This window comes from Manihot esculenta, chromosome 6 (genome assembly GCF_001659605.2).
Source record: "Manihot esculenta cultivar AM560-2 chromosome 6, M.esculenta_v8, whole genome shotgun sequence".
In the NCBI taxonomy this organism is placed as follows: domain Eukaryota; kingdom Viridiplantae; phylum Streptophyta; class Magnoliopsida; order Malpighiales; family Euphorbiaceae; genus Manihot; species Manihot esculenta.
The window spans coordinates 24,817,453-24,845,194 of record NC_035166.2 but is presented as its reverse complement, the minus strand read 5'-3'; the positions used below and the strand labels follow the sequence as shown (position 1 = coordinate 24,845,194).

Sequence of the window (27,742 nt, the reverse complement as noted above, 5' to 3'; positions counted from 1 at the left end):
AACTTCCACATTTGAAAATAGGTCATCATCCTTAGAAATGATAATTTTTCATTTATTTACTAAATACCTTAAATATTTGAAAATAACGGAGCCTCTTTTAAGTTTCTTTTTCCCCGCAGTGATTTGTAACACAACCTAGTCAAAATTAAATAACTGAAAAAATACTGAAAGAAAAGAGGTACAAATGGGAAAAACTTGGACGCACAAACTTAACATCAATCGTAACAAAGTGTCATTTTGACCAGAAAAAAAACATCAATCGTAACAAGTGCCACTGCAAATTTCAGTGCAAGCCTAAGCTGAAGCATCCATAACAGGAACATGACCAAAACCGTTGGTTAGCAAGTTAATGTGACAACATCAAGCGCGGCAAACTTCCACAGTTACGTACAGTCATTAAGTTTCATTGGCATGTCCATGAAACCATGGAAGTCCTGGTTGAAGGCATTGTTTTGCATAACTTTGTGGAACAATTGGTCCAAGAAATATTCTCCACAAGTCCAAAATTATTGTTACTAACATTGCAGCACCCAGAGCATCCACAGCCACTCTCGGCAAGTCCCACAAGTCACCGGGTTTCTCATCTATCCTGTGTGCATAATCATTGTGTTTCTTACATCTTAAACAAATCATGTACCATCATTTTTAACACCAATAAATACAGAAGAAAGAACTATGTAACATCACTAACTAAACAAACGCAACATCAAAAGCTGAAGCAGATTAAGCTGAGAATATATTCCGCATTTTCTACAAATTAGTACGCATAGTATTGTTTTAAGTTATCAAGCACATTCTACAATGCAAAGGATATTAGCATTCTTAAAAAAATTATTTATGAGATACATAAATGGCCAGATATTCAAATTGCTTAGTAGGTTTACTTTTCTTACCTCAAAAACATTGGGAAGCTTACAACAAAGTAGATGGCATAAAATAAGGACCCAACTTTGTACATGGAAGCCCGGTCCACAAATTCATAGTAAGGAAACTGCACATGTTCATAACATAATGTTTATCAGTGCCTTAATTCACATTTTAGCAACAAGTTGCAATGTCAAGACTCAAGGCTGACGTTGTCCCCTTGGTAATACTTTTGAAGTAAACCAGAAATGTTATGAATTGCATTAACTATGACGACTATAAATAGCATTACATAAAATGCAAGAACAAAAATTGACACATATCTTGCTAAGGATGTAAAATCACTCCCTTTTGCCCTAAACAAATAAGAAAAAAGTGGGATATGATTAGCTTAGGCTCATTCCACAGATCATAAAGTCACATGATTGTTAAGAGAAGGTATACTTGGTATAAAAAAGGCCAGAAAAACCCAATAATCAAACCCTAAATGAAGCACAGTAATACTTGTTACAAAAGATAGAAGCCTCGAGGATATAATAAACAGATCATATTCTCTATCAGCTAATCCATTCATTAGCCTGCAATGTGCATTTTCCATGAAGGGTTAGAAAAAAGTTACATAATAAAAGTAGGCTCAAATCAAGTTAGCACATACATTAGAAATAGCTAAAGTCTCCAGGTATGCTATGAAATATGCAAGAGCCAAAATCCAAGCTGCTTCAGTAACCCATTGAAGTTTATCTGGCATGTCAGCAATAGCATGTCGCAGCCTGCGAAGTGTCATATTTGAGGCAACATGGTAAAACAGGAAGCAAACATGTGTTAAAAGGAAAGTTGTGTGGGGTACCTACACAAAAATAGCAGAACAAGATGAGCACACAAGATAGCATGTAAATTAATAGGATATTTCTTGCTTGGTAGCTTACATCATTCATCTTCCATGACGGAAATGTATAAGATGCTCCCAAAACTGTAAAGAAATAGTGTGTCCAAAAGTAATTTCCAACATAGCTGAAAATTATTATCCATAGACTGGCCTGCCACAACAATAAGTTCACAATTGAGGTCTGTACATTCCAACTGCAGTAACATTACACTCAGACACACATATATATACATACACAAAAAAGGGGGAGATCAAGTGATTATGTCCTAAGCAGCTAACCCAAGTACTGTATCATTTCTCCTTATTAAAATTTTTGCAGCTGTTGATCAAAACATTTTCATGCCAATGCTCCCTAAAAATCTTTACATAATCCACTACATGTTTGCCTTTCTTGACTAGGTTTACCAAAGCGAAAAATGTTTGGGCTCAAATTCAGACTACTAAATAATCAAACAAAGACAATTTCGCATGATAATTTTAGAAAAATACTATAAAAGATTACCAACTGCTACAGACTTCCCTTGATGAATCAGAAACTTAGGATAATTGAAGAACTTCAAAAGAAATTACGAGTAGACTAAGTTCACAAAATATTTATCTAGAAAAAGGTTATATTCACCAAAGAAGTAGGCATGTTATGGCTGAATATTTAATAAAATGGAACATACGAACAAAATGATGCCAGACCAATAATTATGCTCCGCTGCGGCATACATAGAAATTAGAATTTTACATAGAAAAAAAGAAGTACTTACCTTGACCCAGTAACGCTCCTTCCAACTCAAGCCACTATCAGTCTGCAAAAATACAAACAAATAAGCAAATAACATAAAAATCTACCGTTGGGTGTGGAGAATAAGATGGAAAACTTTTTAGAATAGGATTTCAAAACCACAAAGAAAAAGAAACTAAATCATGAATTTACCTTCCCAACAAACATCATTGGTATAAAGAAAGAAGGAACTGCCGAAACCATAGCCAGAAGCAAGTACTCCAATTCCGTAAAGCTCTGCCAGTGAAAACAAATGATAGTTTTGGAACATGAACCACCGAGTTTTGTGAGTATTAGTGTGTAATAGTGAGGATATCCAAAAGTCCATTAGCAGCATAATCACTCTGTTTAAAAAAATATTTTCGCATAAACCCAGCTTAAATTAAACAGCTGCTGAACCTGCATTAATCCTTCAAATCAAATTTCCCAAACTTTTCTCTGAGAACAAACCTCATAGAGCTTGTAGGGAACAACAATGCCCAGACATAGAGTAAGCCAGAAAGGAGTATAACAAAGGAAGAAAAGCTCGCCCCATCTCTTACTAGGGTTAGGAGACAGCCATAGGCTGGAACTACAGCAACCCGATTTGGTACCTGTGGCATCATCACCACCAATTCAGAAAGTGAAAGAATTACTACCATTACAAACCCTTTTCGGAAAAAAAAACAGGCAAACAAAAAACAAAGGAGTTACCGCCCATTGTTGGGATATGGATGTAAAGCGGAAACTTTTGGGCTCTAGATAATGTGTGGGTGAAGGTGGAGATAGAGGAAGATCTGGGTATTTGCTCCGTTTCACTGCTTCTGCTTGTTCATTCGCGGATGGAATCTGGGAATGTTAAGTGTTCAGTGATGAGTGACGAAAAGGCCGGATCGCAGTGGTTAGAATTTGTCCTCATTAATAAATTATTTAGAGTCTGTTGGCATATAACAACACGACACAATTGAAAAGTTTATGAAAATGTCCCATGATCCCAATTCCATGAAAAAATATTATATCTTTTGTGTTATAATATATAAGTTTATCATGAAATTATAAAATTGTGGTATAAATTATAAATATTCAGAATAGATTTCAGCTATGACATTATAAAACTATGGTAAAGAAAAGGTTCAAATCATGGTCAAAAAACGGCTCAAATCTTTGAGCACTAAATCTGCTGTTTGGACAAGGGATGATTTCTTCACTAGCCTTTCACAGTGGTTAAACGACTTATCGTATAAGCCTTCAAACATATGCAAAAGCCATTTCTGCTCTTCAATTGTCAGTTGAGCATCATGCGTTGCCAAATGCTTCGTGGTCGAGAAATTGGAATAATCACACGGGAAGTAATAAATTTGGAAAGAATGAACACATGTAGCCTATCTTCTGAATAAGGGAAAAAAATTTTTCCTCACTAAAACCAATACATAATGGCTATGCTAACCTATAGAAACACAACAAAAAAGACAATATATAGTACAATGACTGTTGCTCAAATTGAGTAATGCACAGCTTTAACATTTGTTATAGATGCAACCTCAAAAAAAAGGGAAAAAATGGGAATTTTAAGGGTGGAATGACATGCTTATCAAGTCTTTGTACCATCTGCTGTTGCTTGAATTTGAGCTGCATACTGCAAGTTCCAGAGGATGTCCTCAAAAGAAGGACGGCTCCATGATTCAGAACAAATGCATTTGTTTGTAATAGAAATCACAGTTGATAAAGACTCTTGGAAGCACGTGGCCAGCACAATTGGGTTTACTAATTTCCTATGGCCATCTGGGCTGTTAAGAGATGCCTGCAAAATTGCAATGTCTTGACATTAGGATTTCTGATATTCTAAATCAACGTCCTTAAATCAAGAACATATTGAAAATATGATCTGAGTAGACAAGAGGAGGCAACGAAAGCTTTGAATTGCGCTCATTTATTATTTTCAGAAATTTGCATGCGAAATAAGCAAATACGTAATCAATTCTATTTCAGAGTTCCAGTGCATACCAGTTCATCCAGTAGAAGCTTGTCTCTTCTGCCAGATACTGAGGGGCCAACAAGTGATTCAAGTAATATGAAGCCAAAGCTATAAACATCATCCTCTAATCTTGTCATTTGCCTGAAATGGAGGACACACACGGTTGCTAATCTATCCATACATAGCAGAAATATATAGCCAAAATGGAGAACTAAATTTACTGATCTAGTTTCCTTTTCAAAGTCCTAGCTGAAGGTAAAAAGGAAAAACAAAGATGAAATTTTTTCCAATATTTTTGGACAAGTAATCTTTGTCAACCTCTATCATCAGCATCTTTGGACGAAGTCAAATCACAACATGATTACAGATAAAAGAAAATCCTTACCGTGATTTAAAGCCTTCTCCACCTTCCTGCAAAGTAATAATAACTCAGGTCATGACCCTCAAACGCTAAAGCCTTATTTTTAGTCTGACAGTTTGATATGTAAAATAAGAAGCTTACCCCAGAATTTGCTAATTCTTCAGAGATGATGGATGATCCATAGTCACTCAACTTTGCAATCCCATACTCATTAAGAAGGATATTATTTGTCTTCAATTGATTGTTGAAGAAACCAGGAATAACTCCTGTATGCAGAAAGTGCACAGCTTTTGCCACGCCAATTAGCACCGTCAATCTCTCTGACCAATTTAGAAGCTTGCCTGAATTGTCCTCTACAACGAAATAATACAGTCAACATGATTTCATACTAAATGTAACAAAATGTATAAATAATAATAAAAAAAAAGAAATCCAGTTGATAATTCTCACAGATTACTTGAGATTTTGTTAAAAAAATAAAAGAAAAATGATAATGAACTGCTTGTGCTTTGCTTAAGCTTGATCACCATTATTAATAGGTCCTCTCGTTGTCTAAATTATCTGAAAGATCCCCAAATTAAAAATTAAGCTTCAATCATTCCAAGAGAAATGCTTAGAAAATGTTTCAGGTATTACCATAGAGGCGAGTGCGAAAATTGCCATTCGAAATGTATTCAAATACAAGGAAGATTCTGTTCACTTTGTAATCATCCTGTCCACCACTGTCAATGCAGTGCCCCAAGAGGCAAACCAAATGTGGGTGCCGAAGCTTTGCAAGCAAATCCAACCTGAGTTTAAGATTTCGAATCGTATATTTGTTCGATGAAGACAGGCACCTTATAGCAACTTGTGTCCCATCTTCTAATCTTCCTTTGTAAAGCTGAGAATACAAAGAAGAGAAGAAACTGTTGAAATAAAAAGAAGTATTGATAGTGGATGTATCCACCTTAATATTTGTTGTTCTTAAAGCTCAGAATGAACTTTAAATCTAAAGTTTCTTACGTTGGAAAGGCCTTTCACAGGAATATTAACCCATAGTTCAGAATTGGAAAATGAACACAGGATACATTAGAGAACTTTAGACAATCACATGGACTGAAACAAGGACATGAACATTTCTTTGCTTCCTTTTTCTGTACCTAGTTCCTTTGATCCTAGATAACCAGTAATGTGACAGTGTTGTAAATGTTGTTATCTATGGTAGTGAACAGATGACTAAGGCATAGAAGCATGCAATCGTGTTTCACTTGATGAGAAAAAGGAAAATTACAGAACTTTTGGGAGTTCTAGACGGTACCTTCCCATAAGATCCTTCTCCCAAAATGGTAGATTGATCAAAGTTTCTTGTAGCTGCCTTTATCTCTCGTAAAGTAAATGACCGACACATTGGGAGACCTTGTGATCCCAATTTTGCTGCCTGAGAAATAAATCCTGAAGAGCAAAGTAGGAAACTTAGAGTCATCTTGACATGATAAGAAAGTGTCAAGAATCAAGCCCACAAGCTCAGGAAAATTTGTTACTGAACAAAAATTTAAAACTACAAGCAATTTCTGCCTTCAGATTTCGGTTAGTAGATGGCCTACTTGCATTGGTGAGAATCTCAGACGACAGCCCTGTTGCTGAGTTTTCTTGCACTGCTTTGTGCAATAAATGCTGCTCGGACGTTCCTCGTGGGCAATATCTTCTACATAAAACGAGAAAGCCAAAAGCGAGAAGCACCAGGACCATAAGGATACCAATAGTCACACCCACTAATCTTCCTATATTTTTTACTCCAGATTGTTTCTCTTTTACAGGCATGGCCATACAAGATGATTCTGTACGCTGATGATGTAAATCAATGGATAAGCAATTTCCACCAAATTTCACAACTCTATCATCTGATTCAAGCCTCAAACACTGGGGCAATCCACCAGTAAAACTATTATTTGATATATCAACAAACTGAAGTTTCCTGCCACAGCTTAGATGATCTGGGAGGGAACCACTTAACATATTGGATGTCAAATTCAAGAAACTGATGTTTGGTAATGAAAAGATTGTAGCAGGAGGTCTTCCACTTAGTTTATTGAACGACATATCAAGGTGTTGAAGCTGACTAAGCTGGCCATATGGATGAGGAATTTCACCTGAAAAGGAGTTGTTGCTAAGAGATATTGAGACCAATCCTTTAGGCATTGAAGGTAGATTAGAATCAAGATTGTTCCCACTTAAATCCAGCAAATGCAGGTTACTTAAGGAATCAAGACTTGGTAAGTTTCCAGATATCTCATTGCTAGACAAAACGACATCAGTAAGAGTGGTAACTCTCTGTAATGAAGTTGGAAATGGACCTTTCAATTGGTTATTCCTCATTCTCAGAATTGTAAGATTAGACAGTGAAGCAAACCAATTGGGTACTGTATCGTTGAAGAAATTGTCATCGAGTATAAGCGTTTGGAGTTTCACCATTGTTGAAATCTTCGGTGGAACAGAACCAGAGAGATAATTTGAACTCAAATCCAAGTATTCAAGTGAAGACAACCGATGAATTTTGTCCGGAAGTGGACCCCAAATGCCTAGAGATACAAGACTGAGGACTCTCAAACTGGTTAGCCTAGCAAGAGTAACAACAAAAGAATCCATAGAGAAATTCTCCGATAAAGTTTGATTTGGAATTACGAACCCTACAAAGTTATCAATCTTGGCAGGCTTGTCTCCTCTAATTCTAAGCTCAGTGACAAAATTATCCTGGCAAGTTACATTTACTTGTGCAGTTGAAGATATGAAGCAAAAATCTACACTATGATCTTTCCAAATTTCCAGTTGATTTGGGTACTCCAAATGCTTCCTCAGTTGAAGGAGCACTTGTGTTTGTGAAGGTTGTAATTGATGGGAACCCAGAATCAGAGAACTCCATATAAAACATGGCAGCAGCAACCAGCTGCAATACCCCATGAACAAGATCTCTTCTTTTATATAAACACTTGATGACGATGATTTTGAGTATCTAGAAGCCAGCATAAAATCAATTAACATATTGTGATAGGCGAATCATCCTAAATAAGTGAAGCAGGATCGAAGCAGAGAATGGGATGTGCAGAATCAAAAAGGAATTGCTAGATTTTGATTTTTATGGCTTGTGGTTTTTGATAAAAACTGCATAACCACCATATAGTTAGTTACAAGGACAGAAAATTATACCTGAAGTGAAACTTCTCAGTTTAGAAATCGCCCATAAGCAGAAACAAATAAAATACAAAGGACTCGAGCTAGAATTGAGAAGTTTGCTGTAGCAGTTCTAAATTTTCGTCCTTTCCTTCTTATTGGCAGACCAACCAGCGAATTATTAGCATTAATAAAATTTCTTGTTTGCTCGAAATCTTAGAATGAGATGTTGTTTTTCCATGAAGACTCTTCTCCAACATTAATGGAAAGAATTTTTTGCCATAGTACAATTGGAGGTTGAAACATTTTTATTATGAGAACTTAAAGTATAGAGAGAGAGTAACTGGGAAAGTGAAAAGGAATCTGTGAACGTGCACTGTATAATTTGGCGAAGTTATGTCAGTGAAGGCAAAAGTTTTTAACTCCACCAGCCAAAGTAGAAGAGCAATAATCAGTCCTTGGGACTTGCGATTGCTACTGCCCATATGGATACAGGCTGTCTCCAATATGTCAAACTGGCAGATGCCCATTTGCTCATGCAATTCTGTTTTGCACTCATTTCACTTGAGGTCAAAAGGATAAGGCTGCTTCTTCTTTTCTTCTTCTCATTTTTTTGTCTATTTATTTTGGTGGGCATCCTGTTGTCTGGGAAGTTCACAAATCAGAATCGAAGTATTTGCTTAAGAATAAACTGGTTTGTAACAAAAAAGATGGTCCTCATTTTGAAAACTCCCAGTGTTCTTGACTTTGCGGCTCTATGAATCTTTAACAAAGACCGATAAAAGCATTTTCATTTTGTATTTTCTCGAGACTGGAAGAGCAAGTGAGAAAGTTGTGAATGCCAATCCAACAAACTTGGATAAGTTACTTTACCGGGTTCTGAATTTCCTGTAAACTTTGAATAGAGCATTAAATATTGCCATCATGGCATGGGACTTTTCATTCTGCAGTACCAACAACCCTTATTTATTCAAAGAGCCTTCCATGAATTTATCATCACAATTCTTTTTTTTTTTTTTTTGTCAAATATCATCACAATTCACAACTAAGATAATAGTGATTGAGTATCTAACAATATGATTAGATGCCTTACTTTGGACACAGATTCTAGCTTTATAGAAAGATATTGAAATCTGAAAATGAGAAAAAAGAAAGGAAAGAAAGCTCCATATCAATAAAAGGAAAAAAAAACAAAAATCAAGTAGGCCATGCCATTAGGGGACTAAAGATTGATCCGTCTATTTTTTTTTTATAAATTTCTTATCATGCTAATATCTACATCTACCTATTCAATAATATTTTAATTAATATATCACTTATTTATCTATACATATATACATTTGAAATTACTTAATTTTTTTACTTAGTAATTTGAATTTTGGATTTTTTGGCCACACTATAGGTAGGTTGATAATAAAGAGCATTCAATTTAGAAATAAATAAAGAATGAAGAAAGTTGTACCAACAGGGTGCCTTGAAATACTATGTGGTCATAATAGAAAGGAAGCACATATCCAATCCACCACTCTCCCTGTTGTTAGAAAAGAAGAAGGGCCTACTAATACGTGTTTCACTTTACTTATAATGGCCACGTCTTTATCAAATAATTCATGCAATTGAATCATAACCGCATTATGCTTGTTTGAATTGGAGCAACTTGCCCTAGCTTTTGATATTTCTCACGTAAGATAAGCAAAGAAAATCTACCATTGAGATCAAACGTTGAAAATTGATGACTCGACGGGACCCACAGCCTCGCATATGATTAATTTCACCGCTTGTGGGAATGATTTGTTTGAATGACGGTCAACATTCGGATTTAACCGACTGATCAAACCAAGTTCAATTAAAAGTATGAATTTGAATCTATTTGAGTTATGATAAATTATACCATAGAGTATATACATAAAATTAATATATATATATATTAATTATAAACCTATCTCATGAAATAAAAAGTTTTGCAATAATTTAATTTAAATTCATTTTTCAATTAATTTTTTTATTAAAGCAATTTATTTTTTAATTTAAAAAATTTATATTTTGAAAAAATTGAAATCATACATTATCTTAAAAGAATTTATTTAAAAATTTTTTATTGTAAATCATTTCAAACGGATAAGTAGTAATCCGAATTATCCAATCTCCCTCCACAGTGGAAAGCTGGGTTGCTCCACCAGAACAATTTTGTGAAATTGAATTTTGACCGTTTCTTTTTTCTCTCTCTCTGATTCTAGTGTGGCCTTCAAGGGTGGTTTAGCGAGGGATACTCGATTTGGATGAAAGGTTTGTTTCTTAGTTGGGGAAGTGTTCGATTTTTATGACCGAGTTAAATGGTCTGAAACTCCTCGTTCAGCTGGCTATGCACAGGGTGGTGGTGGAGAATAAAGGTGTTGTGGAGGCCATTTCAAGTGGCTCTTTTAGGAGTTTAATGACAGAAATCATCTAATGATAATTATCATTGTCATCTACACGTCTCTAATTGGATTTAAACTTTTAGGAGTTTAATGGGCCTCAGTCCCCGATTGTATTTGGTTGAGGCATGGATTTAGGCCCGGCCCGAGTGGATATCAATATCATGAACCCTAACCGTTTAAAGCATAATTTATTGTAAAATCCTAACCCCTCTGTTCACTGCTGTGCTCATCCTTCCTTCCTATTTCCATTCGCCGATAACAAAGAAAGGAGGGAAATATAGCTCACATTGATTGTGTATCTTTGTTGTGCCTACATTTGAATCATGGCTTTGTATTTACTATACGAGTCGGCCTCTGGTTACAGTCTCTTTCTCGCTAATGGTCTTGATGAAATTGGGCAGAACACGGAGGCTGTTCGCAGCTCCGTCGCAGATCTTAACCGTTTTGGCAAAGTGGTTCAGCTGACTGCTTTTCATCCGTTTGAGTCGTCTTTAGACGCTCTGAATCAGTGTAACTCAGTCTCTGAAGGTACACTACTTAAACCTATGACTGTACAATAGTAATTTCTGCATTGTTATTTGTAGTTCAAGTTTGAATTAATGTTGACAATTTAGTAATTGATTACGGAGTTAAGTGAAGCTCCTGCTTATTTCAGACAATATGCTGGTTTTGCTAGAAAACAATTTATAATCTATTCGAAAAGCCGTTTTCAAGCAGTACATTCATCTTGTTCCCATTATCCCTAAAATGCGTTGTCCTTTATCACTTTTTATGCGGTTTCGCATGTTATTATGCTTTTGTCAGTGTTCTAGCACTTTGTTGTAAGTCTATCTGAGGTTCTGATCATGTGCAGCTCCTGCCCATGATGCTCCAGAGTGAAGGAATAAAGATATTGAATCGTATTCATTAAATTTTCTGGCTTTAGAACAATATTCAATTCCAATACAACTACTAATGTGAGTCTGTGTGGATATTATTTTTCTCTGCCCTTGACTAGAACCTCGACACCTTTTTTGATAGAGCTTCTCGAGTTTTCGTCATCCTAGAGATTGGAAATGGCTATGTTCTTTACTTGCTTTAATACCTGTTGTTAGTACGACTCTGGCTTGCTAAGTCATCTATTTATTTTGGTTTGTAGGGCTTATGACGGATGAGTTGAGGAGCTTTTTAGAACTCAATCTCCCAAAAGTGAAGGAAGGTAAGAAGCCAAAGTTTAGTTTAGGAGTTGCTGAGCCCAAGTTGGGGTCACATATATTTGAAGAGACAAAAATACCTTGTCGAAGTAATGAATTTGTTCTTGAGCTTCTCCGCGGTGTACGGCTACATTTTGAAAGGTTCATCAAGGACCTAAAGGTTTCCCCTTCTCCATATATATATTTTCACGTAAAAATGTTCATGGATTGTGGCATTTGTATTTTTGCTTGACATCAAGGCGTAGCTTCTCTTAATTTCTTCTTTCTGTTTCTTCCACCAACCTAATGATCTATAGCCTGGTGACTTGGAGAAAGCCCAACTTGGTCTGGGGCACAGTTACAGCAGGGCAAAAGTGAAATTTAATGTCAATCGAGTTGACAATATGGTTATTCAAGCAATTTTCCTCCTTGATACTCTCGATAAGGATATCAACTCATTCTCAATGAGAGTCAGGTTTGTTGTTAAATTTTGTATTCATATATGTTGTTAGACCCATTCTTAAAACTGTCAGTGAAGTAAGTTTTTACCTCCCCTAACTCTTTATTTTCTGCAGGGAATGGTACTCTTGGCATTTCCCTGAATTAGTGAAGATTGTCAATGACAACTATCTCTATGCAAAACTTGCCAAGTTCATAGATGACAAGGCAAAGTTGTCTGAAGACAAAATCCCAGATTTAATAGACATACTTGGAGATGAAGATAAGGCAAAGGAGGTTGTAGAAGCTGCAAAAGCATCAATGGGTAGAACTCTCATGTTTCTATTTCTTATAACATTATTTGTCAATCTTTCCTCATTTTTATTCACTTGTTCCTGTTCCTACTTGCAGGACAGGATTTATCCCCAATTGACTTGATTAATGTCCAGCAGTTTGCTCAGAGGGTAATGGATCTCTCCGAGTATAGGAAAAAGCTCTACGAATATCTGGTTACTAAAATGAATGACATAGCGCCTAATTTGGCCTCCTTGATTGGTGAAGTTGTTGGTGCTCGTTTGATTTCCCATGCTGGTAGTCTCACAAATCTGGCTAAGTGCCCTTCTTCTACCCTTCAGATCCTTGGTGCAGAAAAGGCATTGTTCAGGTGTTCTAGCCATTGCTAAATTTTTTGTATTTGGTCAAATTCTTCTTGTAAGCTTATGATACTGTCCAATTGGTTTGAAGTGTTTAACGTCTTGATAGATTAGTGTTTTCTCTCTTATTCCTTAGGCTTTTCCCTTTTAGGGTTTCTCTTCAAAAAGATTTATCTGTGTTATGATGCTTTTTCCCTTAGTATTTTTCTGCAATTTTAAGTTCTCATTCAGTTGTTCGTCTTGTCATTAGGGCATTGAAAACCCGAGGAAACACTCCAAAATATGGTTTGATCTTCCATTCATCTTTTATTGGACGAGCTTCTGCTCGCAACAAGGGACGCATGGCGCGTTATCTAGCAAACAAATGTTCAATTGCATCTCGTATTGATTGTTTTGCGGGTACTTTGTAACCTTTTTGGCAAGTTTCTCTTTCTATTTCACTTCTTGTTTCTCCCTTTAAAATTTCAATTCCCCCTGTTGCATTGCAGAAAGGGGCACTACCGTCTTTGGAGAAAAACTAAGAGAACAAGTTGAGGAGCGCCTGGATTTCTATGACAAGGGAGTTGCTCCTCGTAAAAATATTGACGTGATGAAAGTTGCGATGGAGAGTGCTCAGTATAAAGGTGTGTATCTAAATGAAAATGGCTGCTGCCTCCCGTACATTCAATTTTTGAGTAGTTGCTGAAATATGACATAGGACCTTCAGTTGTATTGTGGCTGTATAAACATTTAGTCCTAATTCTACATGTTCCAGGCTGGAAATTTGACTGTATATGTACCATGAGCTTTTGATAGTTGCTAGTCTTATCGCATGAACATTCTGGTCTATTTGACAATGCACAGATACCATGTAACCTTTAATTATGATGGTGTAGTTTCATAAATATACTGGTCATGTTGGTTTCTGCAGATGTTGATATGGAAGCAGAAGTACCTGCTGTACCTTCAGAAAAGAAAAGCAAGAAAAAGAAATCAAAATCTGAGGCTGCAGAGAATGCTGAACCTATGGCTGAGGATAAATCAGAGAAGAAAAAGAAGAGAAAATTGGAGCAAAAGCTGGCTATGGAGAATTCAAATGGTGTAAATGGAGCTGAGGCAGAGCAGGATGGAGCTGCCGAGAAGAAGAAAAATAATAAGAGTAAAGATGAAGATGGAGAGAATGTGCAGCATCTTAAAAAGAAAAAGAAGAAGTCAAAAGGTGAGAATGATAAATGAACTTTGAAAGGTGTGTCCTGTTTGTCAGCAGAATTTTGACGGTGGAAGTGGCGTTGATAAGAACTTCTGTGAAATATTCAACAATGTACTAGTTTATTTGTGTTTTAATTATTGGAAGTAACACCACTATGTCTATGTCCGTTATCGGCAAATTTTGATTGTTGTAACGGGATATCGTACATGGGCATCGGGTGGCCTTCTGTTTAGTGCTTCTTTGGCGGCTAACCGGGTCGTGATCAAGCTGCCTTGAATAGTAGTTCCACTTTAATAGCAAAGCTTTTGGCTGTGGTGGTTGACGGGTGCAAAATCACGGCTACCCCAGGACTACTCTTCTCAATTTGGCAATTGGTATTATATGTTTTATTTTTTATTTTTGAGTATAGGCATTATTTAAAGTTAATGTTAGGAAATTAAATGTTGTGTTGACAGCTGAATTAGCTACTTAGAAATCTTCTACTTAAAAATAAACTTCGCGTGTGAATTGTTTCTCTGAAATTATAGCCAGTACACAAAAGGATAAAAAAAAAAAAAAAAACAAAAACAAAAACAGGTATAAACGATGTATAATTTGCCTAGATAAAATGTTTAGCTTCGTTTCTTCTTTCTTTATTATTATTTTTTTGGGTGTGTGTGTGTTGTGAATCATAAGAAACGCCTGAGAAATGGTATAATAGTCGATCTTTTGTTTTAACTAGAATCTAATTTTATATCGAAAAGTTTTTGTTTTTCATGAGAAAGAAATGTAAAATTTTGAATATTAAAACATTTTTGAAATTGACAATTTTATAAAAATTTAATTCTTTTTTAATAATTTAATTTTTTTTTCTTAGAACGAAAAAATTTAATTCTTACAATTTAAAAGAATTTCATTGCAAAAGAATCATAAATCTCCTATGATTTTGTAATTATTAATTTGAATTTTTTTTACAAGATGAATTATAACAAACAAGTGGTATTTAATTATTTTGAAATTATAATATAAATGAAATTTAAAACACTAAATATATACTTATATATTATTTATTATTAATTTATTAAATAATTGAATTAAAATTATCATGTATTAAATACCTAAACTTATAACATTTATCATTAAACACAAATTTACATATGTAGAGGAATTTGAGATGCACAATTAATCCGAAATGTCTAATAAATAATTTCAGGAACCTCAACTTTCTGCTCTCCCAAATGTTATTTTTCAGAGACTTAAAGATACAGCGAAAGAGCTTTTCCTACTGTGGTGGATGCTTGCTACTTACAAATCGTTTTTGCTATTACCTATCAGTATAAAAGAATAGTTTAAAAGAAAGAATGAAAAAAAAAAAAGGAAAATCCCAGGTGGAATAAGAGATCAAAGCTCTGCATCCAGTGTGACAAAATGGAAAAGGGAGGTCCAATGGCAACATACTCCAGTAGTCTTCCAATGCGTCAAGTGAGATAAAAATTGATTGATTCTTACAAAAAGGTAGAGTTTGTAGTTTGTTGCAGACTTTCAGGGACTTAGAATCCTTCATGAGGTAACAAGTAATTCAAAATAGCCAAATTTTTTTTGGGTTGAAGGAGAGCCAGCGCTCACTAAGCATCACTCGGCAAACCAGCCGCTTCAGCATCAATCTTGATGAAGGATTCCAACGCAGGAGGCAGATTCAACACACCATGAGTGCCCAACAGAGATGACTGTCGCCATTCTGGAAAGCCACTCAGCAGTTTTATCGAAATTGCCAAATTTACATTGCGAAGAATATACACATAAATAAATGGGGACAAGAGTAGACAGGGAGGAGGCAAAGGGCAAATAGGAAGTCGAGGGGTAAAAGAGTAAATAGAGAGAAAAACTGGTGAGAGACGGATACGGCTTGAATTTGAAGCATTGGAAGGTCCGAACAACAACTAAAATCACCACCAAACCCAGCTCCTCTCCATACGCAGACCTACCGCTTGTTTCGAATAACTCTACGTTTTTGCTTGCAAGTCAAATTACAACTCAATGGCCAGCAGCTCCGCCCTGAACTTGGAAGATGTGCCCTCTGTTGATCTCATGACGGAGCTCCTCCGTCGCATGAAGTGCTCCACTAAGCCTGACAAGCGCCTCATTCTTATCGGTCTCTCTCTCTCTCTCTCTCTCTCTACCGGCATGTGCTATACATTTATGTTTATATAACATGCTCTCCACTGCCAAGTTTCTTTTTTCTCCCTCTTTTTCTCTATATATTTGGATTATTCTGTGAAATTAAACGGTGCATTCAGATCCGAGAATTTGCTGTCCTATTTTTGGAGAATTATTTGTTCTTCCTACTGTTTGTTTGCTGAGATAAATCCCGGAAATAGGAAGAATTCTGTTGGAGTCACATGTGGGCTTGTGTGTGTGTGTGTGTGTGTGTGCGCAGACTAGAAAAATGAAATTAATGCTTGCCTGTTCCCTAATATGTGGTAAGATTATTAGTGTGCTTTAAGGTCTATAATTTTTTTCCCAATAACTTCCGCGGAACTCTACGTTTGATTCATGATGAATAAAGATAAAGAAGGCCTTTCTCTGTTTTGCTCAGGATTTTTCTTTTGTGTGTGTATGTGTGTGAATACGGACAAGTTGCTGTGTGTGGATGTTCCTGTATAATGGTTTAGACTCTGTTGGGCAATACTAGCTTTTGTAGCAGCTGATGGTGTTTTTTAGTAGCAAATAGCTGTTTTGATAGTTTTTCATAATACATTGCCGAACATAGCTTAATATCAGAGGAATTTTTTAGACTGTTTTAGCAAGCAGAAAGTAAGACAGTGAATAGCAGTTTAAAACTGAATCTTGTTTTGTTATAGAAGTTAAAACCTTTATTTGATCATTACCTTATAATTGGGTAAAGATAATGTTTTTCTTTCTTACAGATTTAAGTAGAGAATGCCTTTGGATAATTGGATTGTTTTTTACTCGAACCTTTTTTTTTCTGGGTCTTTTTTCTTTAGGTTCTTCAATATGCTATTTCTACCCTTGCTGTTCTCATTACATGTACCTTGAGTGAACATTTAGTATGTTGCAGCTAACTGCAATAATTTACTGTAGCATAGGAGCAATTCAAATTTATGGATTGTAATATCAAGTTGTGTGATTGGCAGGTCCTCCTGGATCAGGTAAAGGTACTCAATCACCAATCATTAAGGATGAGTACTGCTTGTGCCACCTGGCTACTGGTGATATGTTAAGAGCAGCTGTTGCTGCTAAAACTCCTCTTGGCGTTAAGGCTAAGGAGGCTATGGACAAGGTTAAATTCCTTAGTTACTGTTATTTTCATTGTCAATCTTGTCTTCTGTGCTTATTCATAGTCTTTTCTGTGGTCTGCTAATGGATTGTTTCCATTGTTTTGTGGTTTTCTTAGGGAGAACTTGTATCTGATGACTTGGTTGTTGGCATTATAGATGAAGCAATGAAAAAGCCTTCATGTCAGAAAGGTTTCATTCTTGATGGATTTCCTAGAACTGTGGTCCAAGCACAGAAGGTGCCACTCCTACCGTCTGAGCATATGATAATATATGAATGCATGTGCTAATGCATTTAAAAGTATGGGTTTGCTGTATTTCCCTTCGGTGTGTTCCTAACCTTACTGTCTGGTGATTATGTCCAGCTTGATGAGATGCTTGAAAGGCAGGGAGCTAAAATTGATAAGGTACTCAATTTTGCGATTGATGATGCAATTTTGGAGGAAAGAATTACTGGTCGCTGGAGCCACCCTTCGAGTGGTAGAACCTACCATACAAAATTTGCACCTCCAAAGGTTTCTGGTGTAGATGATGTAAGGCAACATGCATGATCCTCATTTGACATATTCTGGATGCAGGATTATAATTACTACTTGTAGGATGCATGCATTGATAATGAGAGAGTGTAAAGGAAAGGAAACTGGATGAACAAGTTAGTTGTTGATTCCACATGTAAAGTAGTCTGTGATGGTGTGTTTGATCTCCTTTGCTTATGGTCTTAGGTGAATATCGTATTGTCTTGGCATAGAATGGCTCTGACTAGTTTTAATTGGTGTCTGAAGCAGTTTTCTGCTTGTATAGCTGTAGCCTACTATCAGGAAATTTTTTTATCAGATTGAATATTTAGAGTTTAGTTCAAGTTTTTACAAGTGTCATTCAAATAAAATGTTTGATGAGGTTGGTCATATGATGGCCGTCAAACTATCAATTATTTATCTAGAGCATGCTATTTTATTAAGACATGAATGTTGATAAGGTACATTTACAAGTGCACCTGCAAATCGTATATGGTGATGTCATTCACACTTCATCTTTGTGTTTATTTCCTTCCAAGTTTTTTAATCACAGATAAGTTGATCCATATTTATTTGAGTATGGGTTAGACAACTACCATTGGTTTTATTTTCTTGCCCTGGTGATGCTATATCAGCTGCATCTATGTTTGTAAACATTAGCAGTTGAAAACATTTTAATAAACTTGTATCCTTTTTTTGTTTTCTTGAAGGTGACCGGAGAGCCCTTGATTCAACGCAAAGATGATACTGCAGCAGTTCTTAAGTCAAGGCTGGAGGCATTTCACAAGCAAACTGAACCAGTATGCTTACGTTTATTTTGTTGTCACCTATATTTTGGTTTGTTTAATGATACAAGGAGTGCTGTACTAGTTACTAGTTGTTTGCAGGGTAGAGTAAATATTCGTGTTAAAACATTGGTGCTTAATGATTGGCAGATGGACATTGAGCCTGTATTTCTGAGAAGTACTAATTTGACTGTAATTTATACATTAATCATAACTCCAGTTGTGGAGTATCAAATAATCGATTGCAATCACATATTTGGCTGCTGGCTACTAGCTACAACAATTAGCTGTTCTTTAGTGCACTATGATATCCATATTAAGTGAACACAATGAAAATGCACATTTATTGGTGGTGACCCAGCCTTTCCTCGTATGGTGTTTGTTGCCTGGATCAAAGGTTCTTTGACCTTAAAATTGGTGATAGACAATACACACCTAGGAACTCGTGATTGCAGCCATTAATATGAGCCTTGTTTGGTGCATCGTCATGAGAGTATTAAATAAGCGTTCTCGTCGTAATATACTATTTCATGTGATAACAAAAACTAGATCTATTTTCAACTTGTGTTGTGAACTGTTTATCCAACGTGTCTCTTGATGGCTCTTTCTAACTGTTAAGGTGGATTAGCCTCCTCGTGTTTTGTACTGGTGCAAGTAGAATTCAAGCACCATGGTTGGTTCTGTCCATGTCTTGCTGCATTATTGTTGTTCTGTCTAGTTATATTATACAGCTGTTTGTATGCTCACCCTAATATCTAATGGGTTTTTAAACATATGAAATGCAGGTAATTGATTATTATAAGAACAAGGGTGTTGTTGCAGAGCTTCATGCGGAAAAACCTCCAAAAGAGGTCACAGCTGAGGTTCAGAAAGTGCTTTCCTCTTAAAATGGGGCCATTTTGACAAACAGTGCAGCATTTTGCTTGTGATATTAATGGATTTTCGTTCTCATCATGTATTTTAAACATGTTTCCATACACGCTGATCTTCTTGCTTGTCTTATTTTGACTGCATATGCCGGCTATCCTCCCTTACTGAGGTATTTAACTGTATTCACATAACGAATAAAGAAACAACTTTTGTTTTATCTTTCCACTCGTGTTCTTTGGATATGATGATAGAAAGAGATCCATTTTGCACCGTTCATCTCCTCTGCGTTGCTGATAACCGATGCAGCTGCTTGGTTTCCTTAACATTTACTGTATAATTTTGTGGGCTTTTATCATATTGCAGGTTCTTTAACTGTGTACTGGAACACATAATTCTAATCCTGCACCATAACTACGCTTTGCGCGAGCCCTAGTTCTTAAATCCCTTTGACAAGCAATGGGAAGCGTATGAAGTGTACCCTTTCCAATTCGTGCAGCATTTGATACTTTTTTTTTTTTTTATCAGGCACATGAAAGTTGCATTAACATGGCCAAAAGCAAAGACATTTGATACTAGTTGTGCTCGTTTTGCTGCTAATAGTATCATGATTCAATAGGACGATGCCAATGATAAGGGGCGCTGCTTCCATAAATAATTTTGGACACCACTAAGCAGCCACTTTGAACCAGTCTCCCATCCCAAAATTTTAGCAGTAATTTGTATCAAATGAAGTAAAACGGAGAGCAGTGACACGAGTGTAGCTGGATTTATTCCACAACCTCCCAAGGGTCATTTTCTAGCGTAGTATTTTTTCTATTGTCTTGAAAATCAGTACTTTAGCAATATCATCTCAAAGCTGTCGTATTGATGCTGCAAGCTACAATGTAACAATGTCATCATTTGTAATCATTTAGGCACGATGCCTTTCTGACTTATTTAGAAGGTTCCAAAAAGACCTCAGTGCAAAGATCTACATGTCAACTGTGATCTTTGCATCCAGATGAGAGAACTCTTGGAAAAACGCCTTGAAATGCTCGTATGAATACTTGACATCGTCAACTGCACACATCTCCCGGATACTGTGCATTGATAATTGTGGGGCACCTACATCAACTGTACGAATCCCCACCCCACTCGCTAGGATTGGACCTATGGTCGAACCACAAGGAACGTCATTGCGGACCACGAATTCCTGCATTCATAATGCCTACTTTCAGCGACCAGGTTAATTCCTACCCCAGTAACATAATAATTTCACTGCTTTTATTAGTTTTCATATAGAAGCAATCAACATAATTCCATGTGGAGTGCGTGTAAGGACATAGGATCAAAGACACTGTTAAAATTGCCATCATTTTAACAGCGATCCAGTCCTGTTCCCAAGTCTTTTTGCATGTATCTATCTCTCTTTTATTTTTCAAAAAAGAAGAAAAAAAAAAGAAACCACAAGCATTTTCAAGCAGCCATCTTTGTGTTTTATGACAAACTCGTTTCATTTCACTGAAAACTTTAAAATTTTATATTCAGTGGTAGAATGTGTCTTGCTCTATCTCCCTTCAGTATCAACATATTTAAATTATTACAGATTCCATCAGAAACCATGTTGTTTAAAATGTAGGTCTCATGGATATAAAAAATGGATGAAATTATGCTTTGGTTGCTATAAATAAAAACGATAGCAATTCTAATCAATCAAATAATTGCAGCACCCAATAAGAAATTCGATATCATATTAGTGTTAACACCACTATTATTCAGAGTAGGGATAAAATGCCACCTGGCCTTAACTTGGAATTTTATTTATTTATCTGTTTATTTTTTGGGGCTTGTGGGGTAGGGGAAAGGTGGAGGACAAGTCATAATACCCTAATATATGTTAAGAGGTGAGGGGAAAAGGAGGTAGGGAGAAAACTGACCTGAACAGGAAGGTTATGCATTGACGCTATCTCCCCAAATAGGAAGGAAGTGACTGAATTGGTTGCATAGCGTTGATTTGCATTGTGTTTGATCACGAGCCCTCCATGCATCTTCGGCTGATGATTCTCTTCATGTTTGTCCTGAGAAATAAAATGTGCCATATTGGACAGCTGAAAGAACAAAAGTATCTAAAAATGCAACAGAAAATACTTTGAGAAAACGCACCATATAATTGGGATGAAGGGCATGTGCCATGTCAGCAGATACAAGGAAACTCCTCTGAATTGCTTTTTGAAGCAGCTGAAAAGAAATCAAAGTAGCAAAAAACAACTACGTTTATAAATGGAAACATATTGATGAATTAGAGTTGCATTCTAAGACTAGTCAATTTGATGAGAATTTCCCATCTTTTGTTGTAATATGAACTTGGGTAGTCGATTCTAAAAGGAACTGCAATAAATGAACAACCAGAATGTAAAAGATAGAAATCAAACTGAATCAGAAATAGCTCATGACCAGAGTAGAACCAAACCTAAATCAGTTTGTCGATAGTTTCTGAAATATGCATTCATCCACTTCTTTTTTAGTTCTCAAATTCACCAAGTTCAAATTAATAGTTTCAACTTTCAACATGAACGATACAAAAGTGAGAGAGAAAAAGAAAGAAAATCTATAAAATTCTAACCGTTAGTTCATAAAATTTCAAATTTCAACAAATTAATTAAATATCTGAAAATTCAATTTCAAAACATTCAAATTTTCAACAACAAAATCTTATACAAATTAAACATCCAAATTCAGAACTTATAATTCCAAAAACCAAGAAGCAAAAATTGAAACCTAGAGCTGGAGATACGTAGCATAAAAATTCAAATTCACACAACTCAACAACGAGCAATGTTATGTCGCACTAAAACACTAAAACTTATATACACTGAAACTTATATCTCCAAAATGATAAATTTCACCCGAATATGGGTTGAAGAGAATTGAAGAGGTAGTTGGCAGATATAGATACATAGGAGATTGTGATAAAAAATCAACCTATGTAACAGGTGTTGACTGTTATGAATCAAGGCCAAGGACTTTGTGACAGAGGAGATTGCAATGGAGACACGAGAGATGGAGAGCATGCTAAAGGCAGAGAAGCCAAGGAGATGCAGAGCATAGATGGAGACCGAGAGGCAAAGAAGGCCACATGCAAGGAGAGCTGGAAACTGAAGAGGTCAAAAAGTGAGAACTAAGATTTTGAGAAGAGTAAAGCTGTGAGTTAATGATCAAGAAGGAGAGAAATCTCACTGTGAAGGGCAAGGGCACGGGTGACATGTGAGGCGGAGAAAATGAGGGAGATAGGTTGGGAAGAGTGAAATATTCCTTTATACCTAGGCCAAAATGACAGTGGTGCATGTAGAGGGAAATTTTGGTCGGTTTGATTAGGTTTTCTTCACTAAATAAACCAAATAACTGATTAACCCAAATTCTTCAAAAATGGTATATCAAGACTCCACATATTGACCCACAAATAGCATAACCATTGTGTAGCAGAACAAGCTAAATGTAGCCAGATATTTAAAAGCACCACTTCGACAATCTCAATTAATAGTCTGTATCCTAAATTGTAAATTCCCACTTCTGAAGCACGAAATGACACATAGACTGGAATTTAAAATTTTCAAATTAACCCCTTGATAGAAGAGAATTGCACTTTTCCCCCCTTTAAAAACCCAGAATCAGAGAGGAAGCACCTTAGAATCAGAGTTGAAGGAACTTGTGATCCGTGATAGAGCATCTAACATAACAGGAGATCCAGCTCCTTGTGCTGAATCAGATCCAACCTCCTCATGATCAAACAATGCCACCATTCTAACACCACTCTCATCTTCAAGATTGCTTTCTGAAGATGTAGCATCTATCAGTGCCTGAAATGCAGGTTGCAAACTTATCAGCTGCAGTGAATTGATAAAGTAAAATAGAAGATACATATTCTCTCATACACATAAATATGCCCCCCTCCCCACCACCATCCCAATAGTGATAATAAGGGGAAAGTGAAATAAAAATTTGTATAATTGCATATCAATAGTATCATAAATGCTATTTTCTTGCTCCACCTCCTCACCACCATCCCAACAATGATAATAAGGGAAAAGTGAAATAAAAATTTTGTATAATAGCATATCAATAGTATAATAGCTGCTATTTTCTTGCTCCCCCACCCACCCAAGCAAAACAAAATGATCAAGGATGGAACAACATATATTTTATTGAAACTGTGAATCAACAAAACTTCCACAATTCAGTTAATAAAAAATATAAGTCAGACAGCTTAAAATCAAAGAATTCCAGTCTGCAAATTCTGCTGAGAATTGCAAGTGCAACTCTATAGTCACTTTAACAGAAATTATATTCCAGAATATAGATCAATGCAATAACAGTATGCACAAGAAGAGATAATCAAAATGATCACTTTGATTTAGTTGCTGTGTTCGTTGAAAGTAACACAGCCAAATCTCATAGTCACAAGATAAACAGGCCATGCAAGAAGAATCAGACTAGGGTGTTGGACCTGCCATCACAAAATACGCCTTAGACCAACATATTAACAACTATATAGCAATCCATACCTTTAGAGAGCAAAATGACATGCAAAGATTATCGAGCCTTCCAGAGAAAATAAATTCTTGAGCAGCACCACCTATTATACTTGGTTGAGTATCACATGCTTGTAATTCAAAATCACATATATCGTCTGGTTTGCAACCAATTTGACTTGCAATCATCTAAAAAGAAAGAAGAAATGTGATAAATCACCATAAAAACATATGCAAAATTGATTAATTTAGAAGACCAGACCATCTAAACGCTCCATTCCCTACATGCAAACAAAAAGATATATATATATATATAGAGAGAGAGAGAGAGAGAGAGGACAAAGAAGAAGACATCCTTAGATTTGAAAGTTACCAACCTCTAGTAGAAGGAGGTGATGCTTCGTGGAAAAGGTAGATTTCTTCCCATCAGTTTCATTTCTGATGGAACCATTTTCAGCAACTGCTTTATTGAGCTCTGCCTGTCAAAAGTTATGGTTAAGTAAAGAAAAGCAGAAGCAAGACAACATTAAGACCATTGTGAAAGAAAAACATTTTTTATGGAATAGCATAAGATTGTGTGTGCTTTTTCTATATTATATAAGCATGTGCAATTTTAAGGTTACCTTAATAGAAGTTGCCAATATAGGAATAAGATGACTCTGTGTGTTCACCTTAAACCCATCACTATTGACGTTCCTGTTCACAAGATATAAACAAAAAATGTCACAACTAAGATGACATATGAGTGCTGAGAGATACCATCCTAAAGCCTAACCCCATAAGTTACATATATATTACAGATAAATAAATACGTACTAAAGGAAATAGGAAAACACTTGCATTCTATAAATAGATTAAAAGAAGACATAACTCATAGCAAAGTATATATATTTATCAATGGAACCTGTCTAAGTGAATTGCCAGGGTAGGCACACGCATAATAGGTTCCTGTATTCTAACCAGTCGGTGTGAAAAGGAAACAGAACCATCCTTTTCTTCCCTTACTATTACCCGTCCTGCCACAGTCAAGTCACGATCAAACCATGTATGCCATAGACCACCTCCATATGGCTGAACTCCAACCTCCAAATACCCGCCTTTCGTTACCTGGTCAAGCCAACCAACTAAAAGCATCAAAGATCGCCCAAGAAGTTATAAAAATATGGAAATACACCAACAACTGCTCAAACTTTCGACTTTTTGTTGTGAAACATGAAAAGAAAAGCAATGTCACCTTGGAAACAGGCTTCAACTTAATGCAAGGACTATCGGTGTGAGCACCAACCACATAAAATCCATTTCCAGCAACGTATCTAAGCACAATTTCACAATATCAGCAATAAAGAAACTGAAAAACAAATAACATCAGAAACCCAAAAAAAGAAAAGCTTATTAAAAAATAGTTTGATTATTAAAAAGAAAACAAAGGAAATCATACTTTTTTCCAATAGCAAAAGCAACAATTGTAGAGTGATTCCTAGTGAAGAAATATCGCTTGCCAGGTTCCAGCTTCCAATCTTCTCTCTCAGAAATTTGGACGTATCCAACATTTATCAAACGCTTCTTTGCCTCATCTAAACAAACAAACAACAGCAAAAGTCCACCATTTGATTAAATTTCCAATACAAAGAGGAAGAGGAGGAGGGTTTTCCAGGGAAACAAACAGAAGCTGGAGAAAGGAAGTAGTTATTGGATTACCAACGGCATGAAATGCTGTCGGAGAAGTATTTAGGAAGTGAATGAGATCGGAGGCAATGGAGCCGGCTTCACTGTGAGATTCCTGCTTCGCCATTTTCTTCAGAAAGAGAAACAAAATAAATTTCTACGAATTTTGATTTGGATCGATAATCTGGATGGAGAATGGGAACTATGGTATATATAAGGCCTAAGGCCCACTGTGGCTGTGGGCATCGCGTTCAGGCTAAGCGATGGAAAGATTTTTTAATTTGTTTCTAATTTCATAAAAAAATATATATATATATATATATTTGTTAGTTATTGTAAATTGTTAAATATAACACTTTTAATTGAGTAATAACTATTAAAATTCATTTATTTTAAATTTCTATTAATTATTTTATTTATAAAGTTTGTATAAATTAAAATTCTAAATTTTTATACTCAAATTATCCTAATTATGTTTTTATTTTATTATAATTCAATAAAAAAAAACGTTAGTTTCACTTTATAAAACTTAAAAATTAAAATAATGTTTTTAATATGTAATATAACATTAAATATTTTTTCAAAAAGTGACCTTTTAAAAAAATTATTTTCTTTTAAAATAATTTATATAAAAATTGATCGAAAAATATATAGAAAACCGTTATATTCACTTTCTAAAGTTGAAAAATTAAAAAAAAAAATTCTAATATGTGATATAGCATTAAATATTTAAAAAAAATAAAAAGAATTTTTAATTGAAGAATTGATTAAAGGTTAAAATTCTAAAACTAATTGTCTAAAAATTTAAAGATCATATAATAATTCTCTAAAAATATATTTATGGTAAAAAAAGTAATTCTTAAGATAAATATATATTCTTTTAGAAAAAAATAACTATTTTTTTATAATCTTATTAATATTATTATATATATAAGTTAATTTTTTAAAAAATATAAAAATATTCTCTGTGTATAAATTATTTTACAAAAACAGTAGTATATTGTTAAAAAATTTCTTTATGCAAAATATTTTCTATTAAAATATTTTTTAAAAAAAAATTAACTTATTTTCATTAATAGATTGTAGTGTTAAAAGTAAAAAATATATTAATAAATTTATATATGTTAATATTAATAATATTTTCAAATAACTTATTCCTTTAAGAAAACGTAGTCGATTTCTCAAATTAAATTTCCTTTGATTAGCAAAAATTTTACCTGACTAATTTTTTTAGTGCCACATTCATTTATAAAAAATACTAAAATATTTTCTTAAAATATATTTTTCATGAACAAATTTACTCTTACAATAAAAATAATCTGATACTGATCTAGATAAATTTTGTAATAATATGAGAGAAAACCAAAATTAAAAAAAGAAAGTCGATCCATTTCTAATTTAATTTAAAAGTGGATAATTCAAGTTTATCTAAAATTTGTTGAAAATCATGATAAAAATGAATTTTTTTTTTGAATTGAAAAAAATGAAATTTTTTTTATCAATGTCAAAATTAGAAATGAAATATTATTCTTCTCTCATAATAGTTAAAAAATGCATTTTCTAATTTTGTTTTTAATATATATTAATAATTACACTTAACATTTTATTAATTGAATTTTAAATTTTTATAAATTAATAAAATTAAACGAGAATAATTTATTATTTTTATGAAAAAATAAAGTTCAAAGTATAAAATTTGAATCTTTTAACTTTTATATTATTTTAAGTTAAAAATATTTTACACCTCTATACTAATTGATATTAACTTATTAAACACTTAAATTAAATTTATAAAAATCATAATTATTAAATATAAATGAATTACACTGTACATAATTTATTAAAAAAAACAAAAATTGATTATATTAGCAATACACTTGAGGTTTTACTAATCATGCTTTTAATTTTATTATAAATTAATAAAATCATATGAAAGTAATTTTATTATTTTACAAAAATTTAAAATTTAATTAGTAAAATTTTAAGTACATTTAATAATAAATTAAACTAATTTTGAATTTTTTAAATTATCAATGATATAAATAATTTATATTTAATTTTTATAATATTTACAATTTTAAATATTTAATTAATTATATTTTAATTTAAATATTTCATAATATAATATAAAATAATACTGACTATAACTATATATTTAGCTTTTATTTTATTTGTCATAAATAAAGTTACCTTATATATTCTAAAATATTTTTTAAATTCTATTGTTAACATAGTTAAGAATTTTCTTTAGTTTTTTAATTAATTGAATTT

The 27,742-nt window shown here is 34.4% G+C and overlaps 4 protein-coding genes across 12 annotated transcripts; 2 read left to right on the top strand and 2 right to left on the bottom strand.

The window, feature by feature from the left end:
* Positions 1 to 185: 185 nt before the first annotated feature.
* On the bottom strand, positions 186 to 8,450 carry LOC110617245 (cycloeucalenol cycloisomerase). 9 transcript variants are annotated; one of them, XM_021759909.2, is made up of 15 exons: positions 8,021 to 8,450; positions 6,421 to 7,826; positions 6,135 to 6,268; positions 5,474 to 5,717; positions 4,979 to 5,190; positions 4,862 to 4,887; positions 4,506 to 4,617; positions 4,107 to 4,302; positions 2,973 to 3,115; positions 2,676 to 2,759; positions 2,506 to 2,547; positions 1,791 to 1,901; positions 1,520 to 1,711; positions 894 to 991; positions 186 to 589 (listed from the first exon to the last, which is right to left on the bottom strand). In XM_021759909.2, exons 2-15 carry the CDS (start codon positions 7,772 to 7,774, stop codon positions 397 to 399), a joined length of 3,141 nt encoding a protein of 1,046 aa, XP_021615601.2. In that variant the 5' UTR covers positions 7,775 to 7,826; positions 8,021 to 8,450; the 3' UTR covers positions 186 to 396. The 9 variants fall into 9 exon arrangements, 6 of the variants coding, with proteins under 6 accessions (XP_021615601.2, XP_043813345.1, XP_043813342.1 ...); XR_006350987.1 differs by lacking the exon at positions 8,021 to 8,450 and having other exon boundaries at positions 894 to 1,442; positions 6,421 to 8,014; XM_043957410.1 differs by lacking the exon at positions 6,421 to 7,826 and having other exon boundaries at positions 8,021 to 8,448.
* Positions 8,451 to 10,596: 2,146 nt separating this feature from the next.
* On the top strand, positions 10,597 to 14,249 carry LOC110617607 (nucleolar protein 56). The gene is made up of 8 exons (XM_021760514.2): positions 10,597 to 10,929; positions 11,540 to 11,754; positions 11,891 to 12,048; positions 12,149 to 12,336; positions 12,423 to 12,675; positions 12,915 to 13,063; positions 13,153 to 13,287; positions 13,575 to 14,249. Exons 1-8 carry the CDS (start codon positions 10,725 to 10,727, stop codon positions 13,877 to 13,879), a joined length of 1,608 nt encoding a protein of 535 aa, XP_021616206.1. The 5' UTR covers positions 10,597 to 10,724; the 3' UTR covers positions 13,880 to 14,249.
* A 958-nt stretch (positions 14,250 to 15,207) lies between these two features.
* Positions 15,208 to 19,515, top strand: LOC110617240 (adenylate kinase 4). The gene is made up of 6 exons (XM_021759904.2): positions 15,208 to 15,984; positions 16,988 to 17,133; positions 17,248 to 17,367; positions 17,494 to 17,661; positions 18,354 to 18,443; positions 19,214 to 19,515. Exons 1-6 carry the CDS (start codon positions 15,870 to 15,872, stop codon positions 19,313 to 19,315), a joined length of 741 nt encoding a protein of 246 aa, XP_021615596.1. The 5' UTR covers positions 15,208 to 15,869; the 3' UTR covers positions 19,316 to 19,515.
* Positions 19,516 to 20,045: 530 nt separating this feature from the next.
* On the bottom strand, positions 20,046 to 25,670 carry LOC110617239 (probable aspartyl aminopeptidase). The gene is made up of 11 exons (XM_021759903.2): positions 25,505 to 25,670; positions 25,245 to 25,380; positions 25,041 to 25,119; positions 24,711 to 24,913; positions 24,430 to 24,502; positions 24,184 to 24,285; positions 23,840 to 23,995; positions 22,961 to 23,134; positions 21,441 to 21,515; positions 21,215 to 21,355; positions 20,046 to 20,490 (listed from the first exon to the last, which is right to left on the bottom strand). The coding sequence occupies exons 1-11, from the start codon at positions 25,596 to 25,598 to the stop codon at positions 20,269 to 20,271; spliced, it is 1,455 nt and encodes a 484-aa protein (XP_021615595.1). The 5' UTR covers positions 25,599 to 25,670; the 3' UTR covers positions 20,046 to 20,268.
* Between the last annotated feature and the right edge of the window lie 2,072 nt (positions 25,671 to 27,742).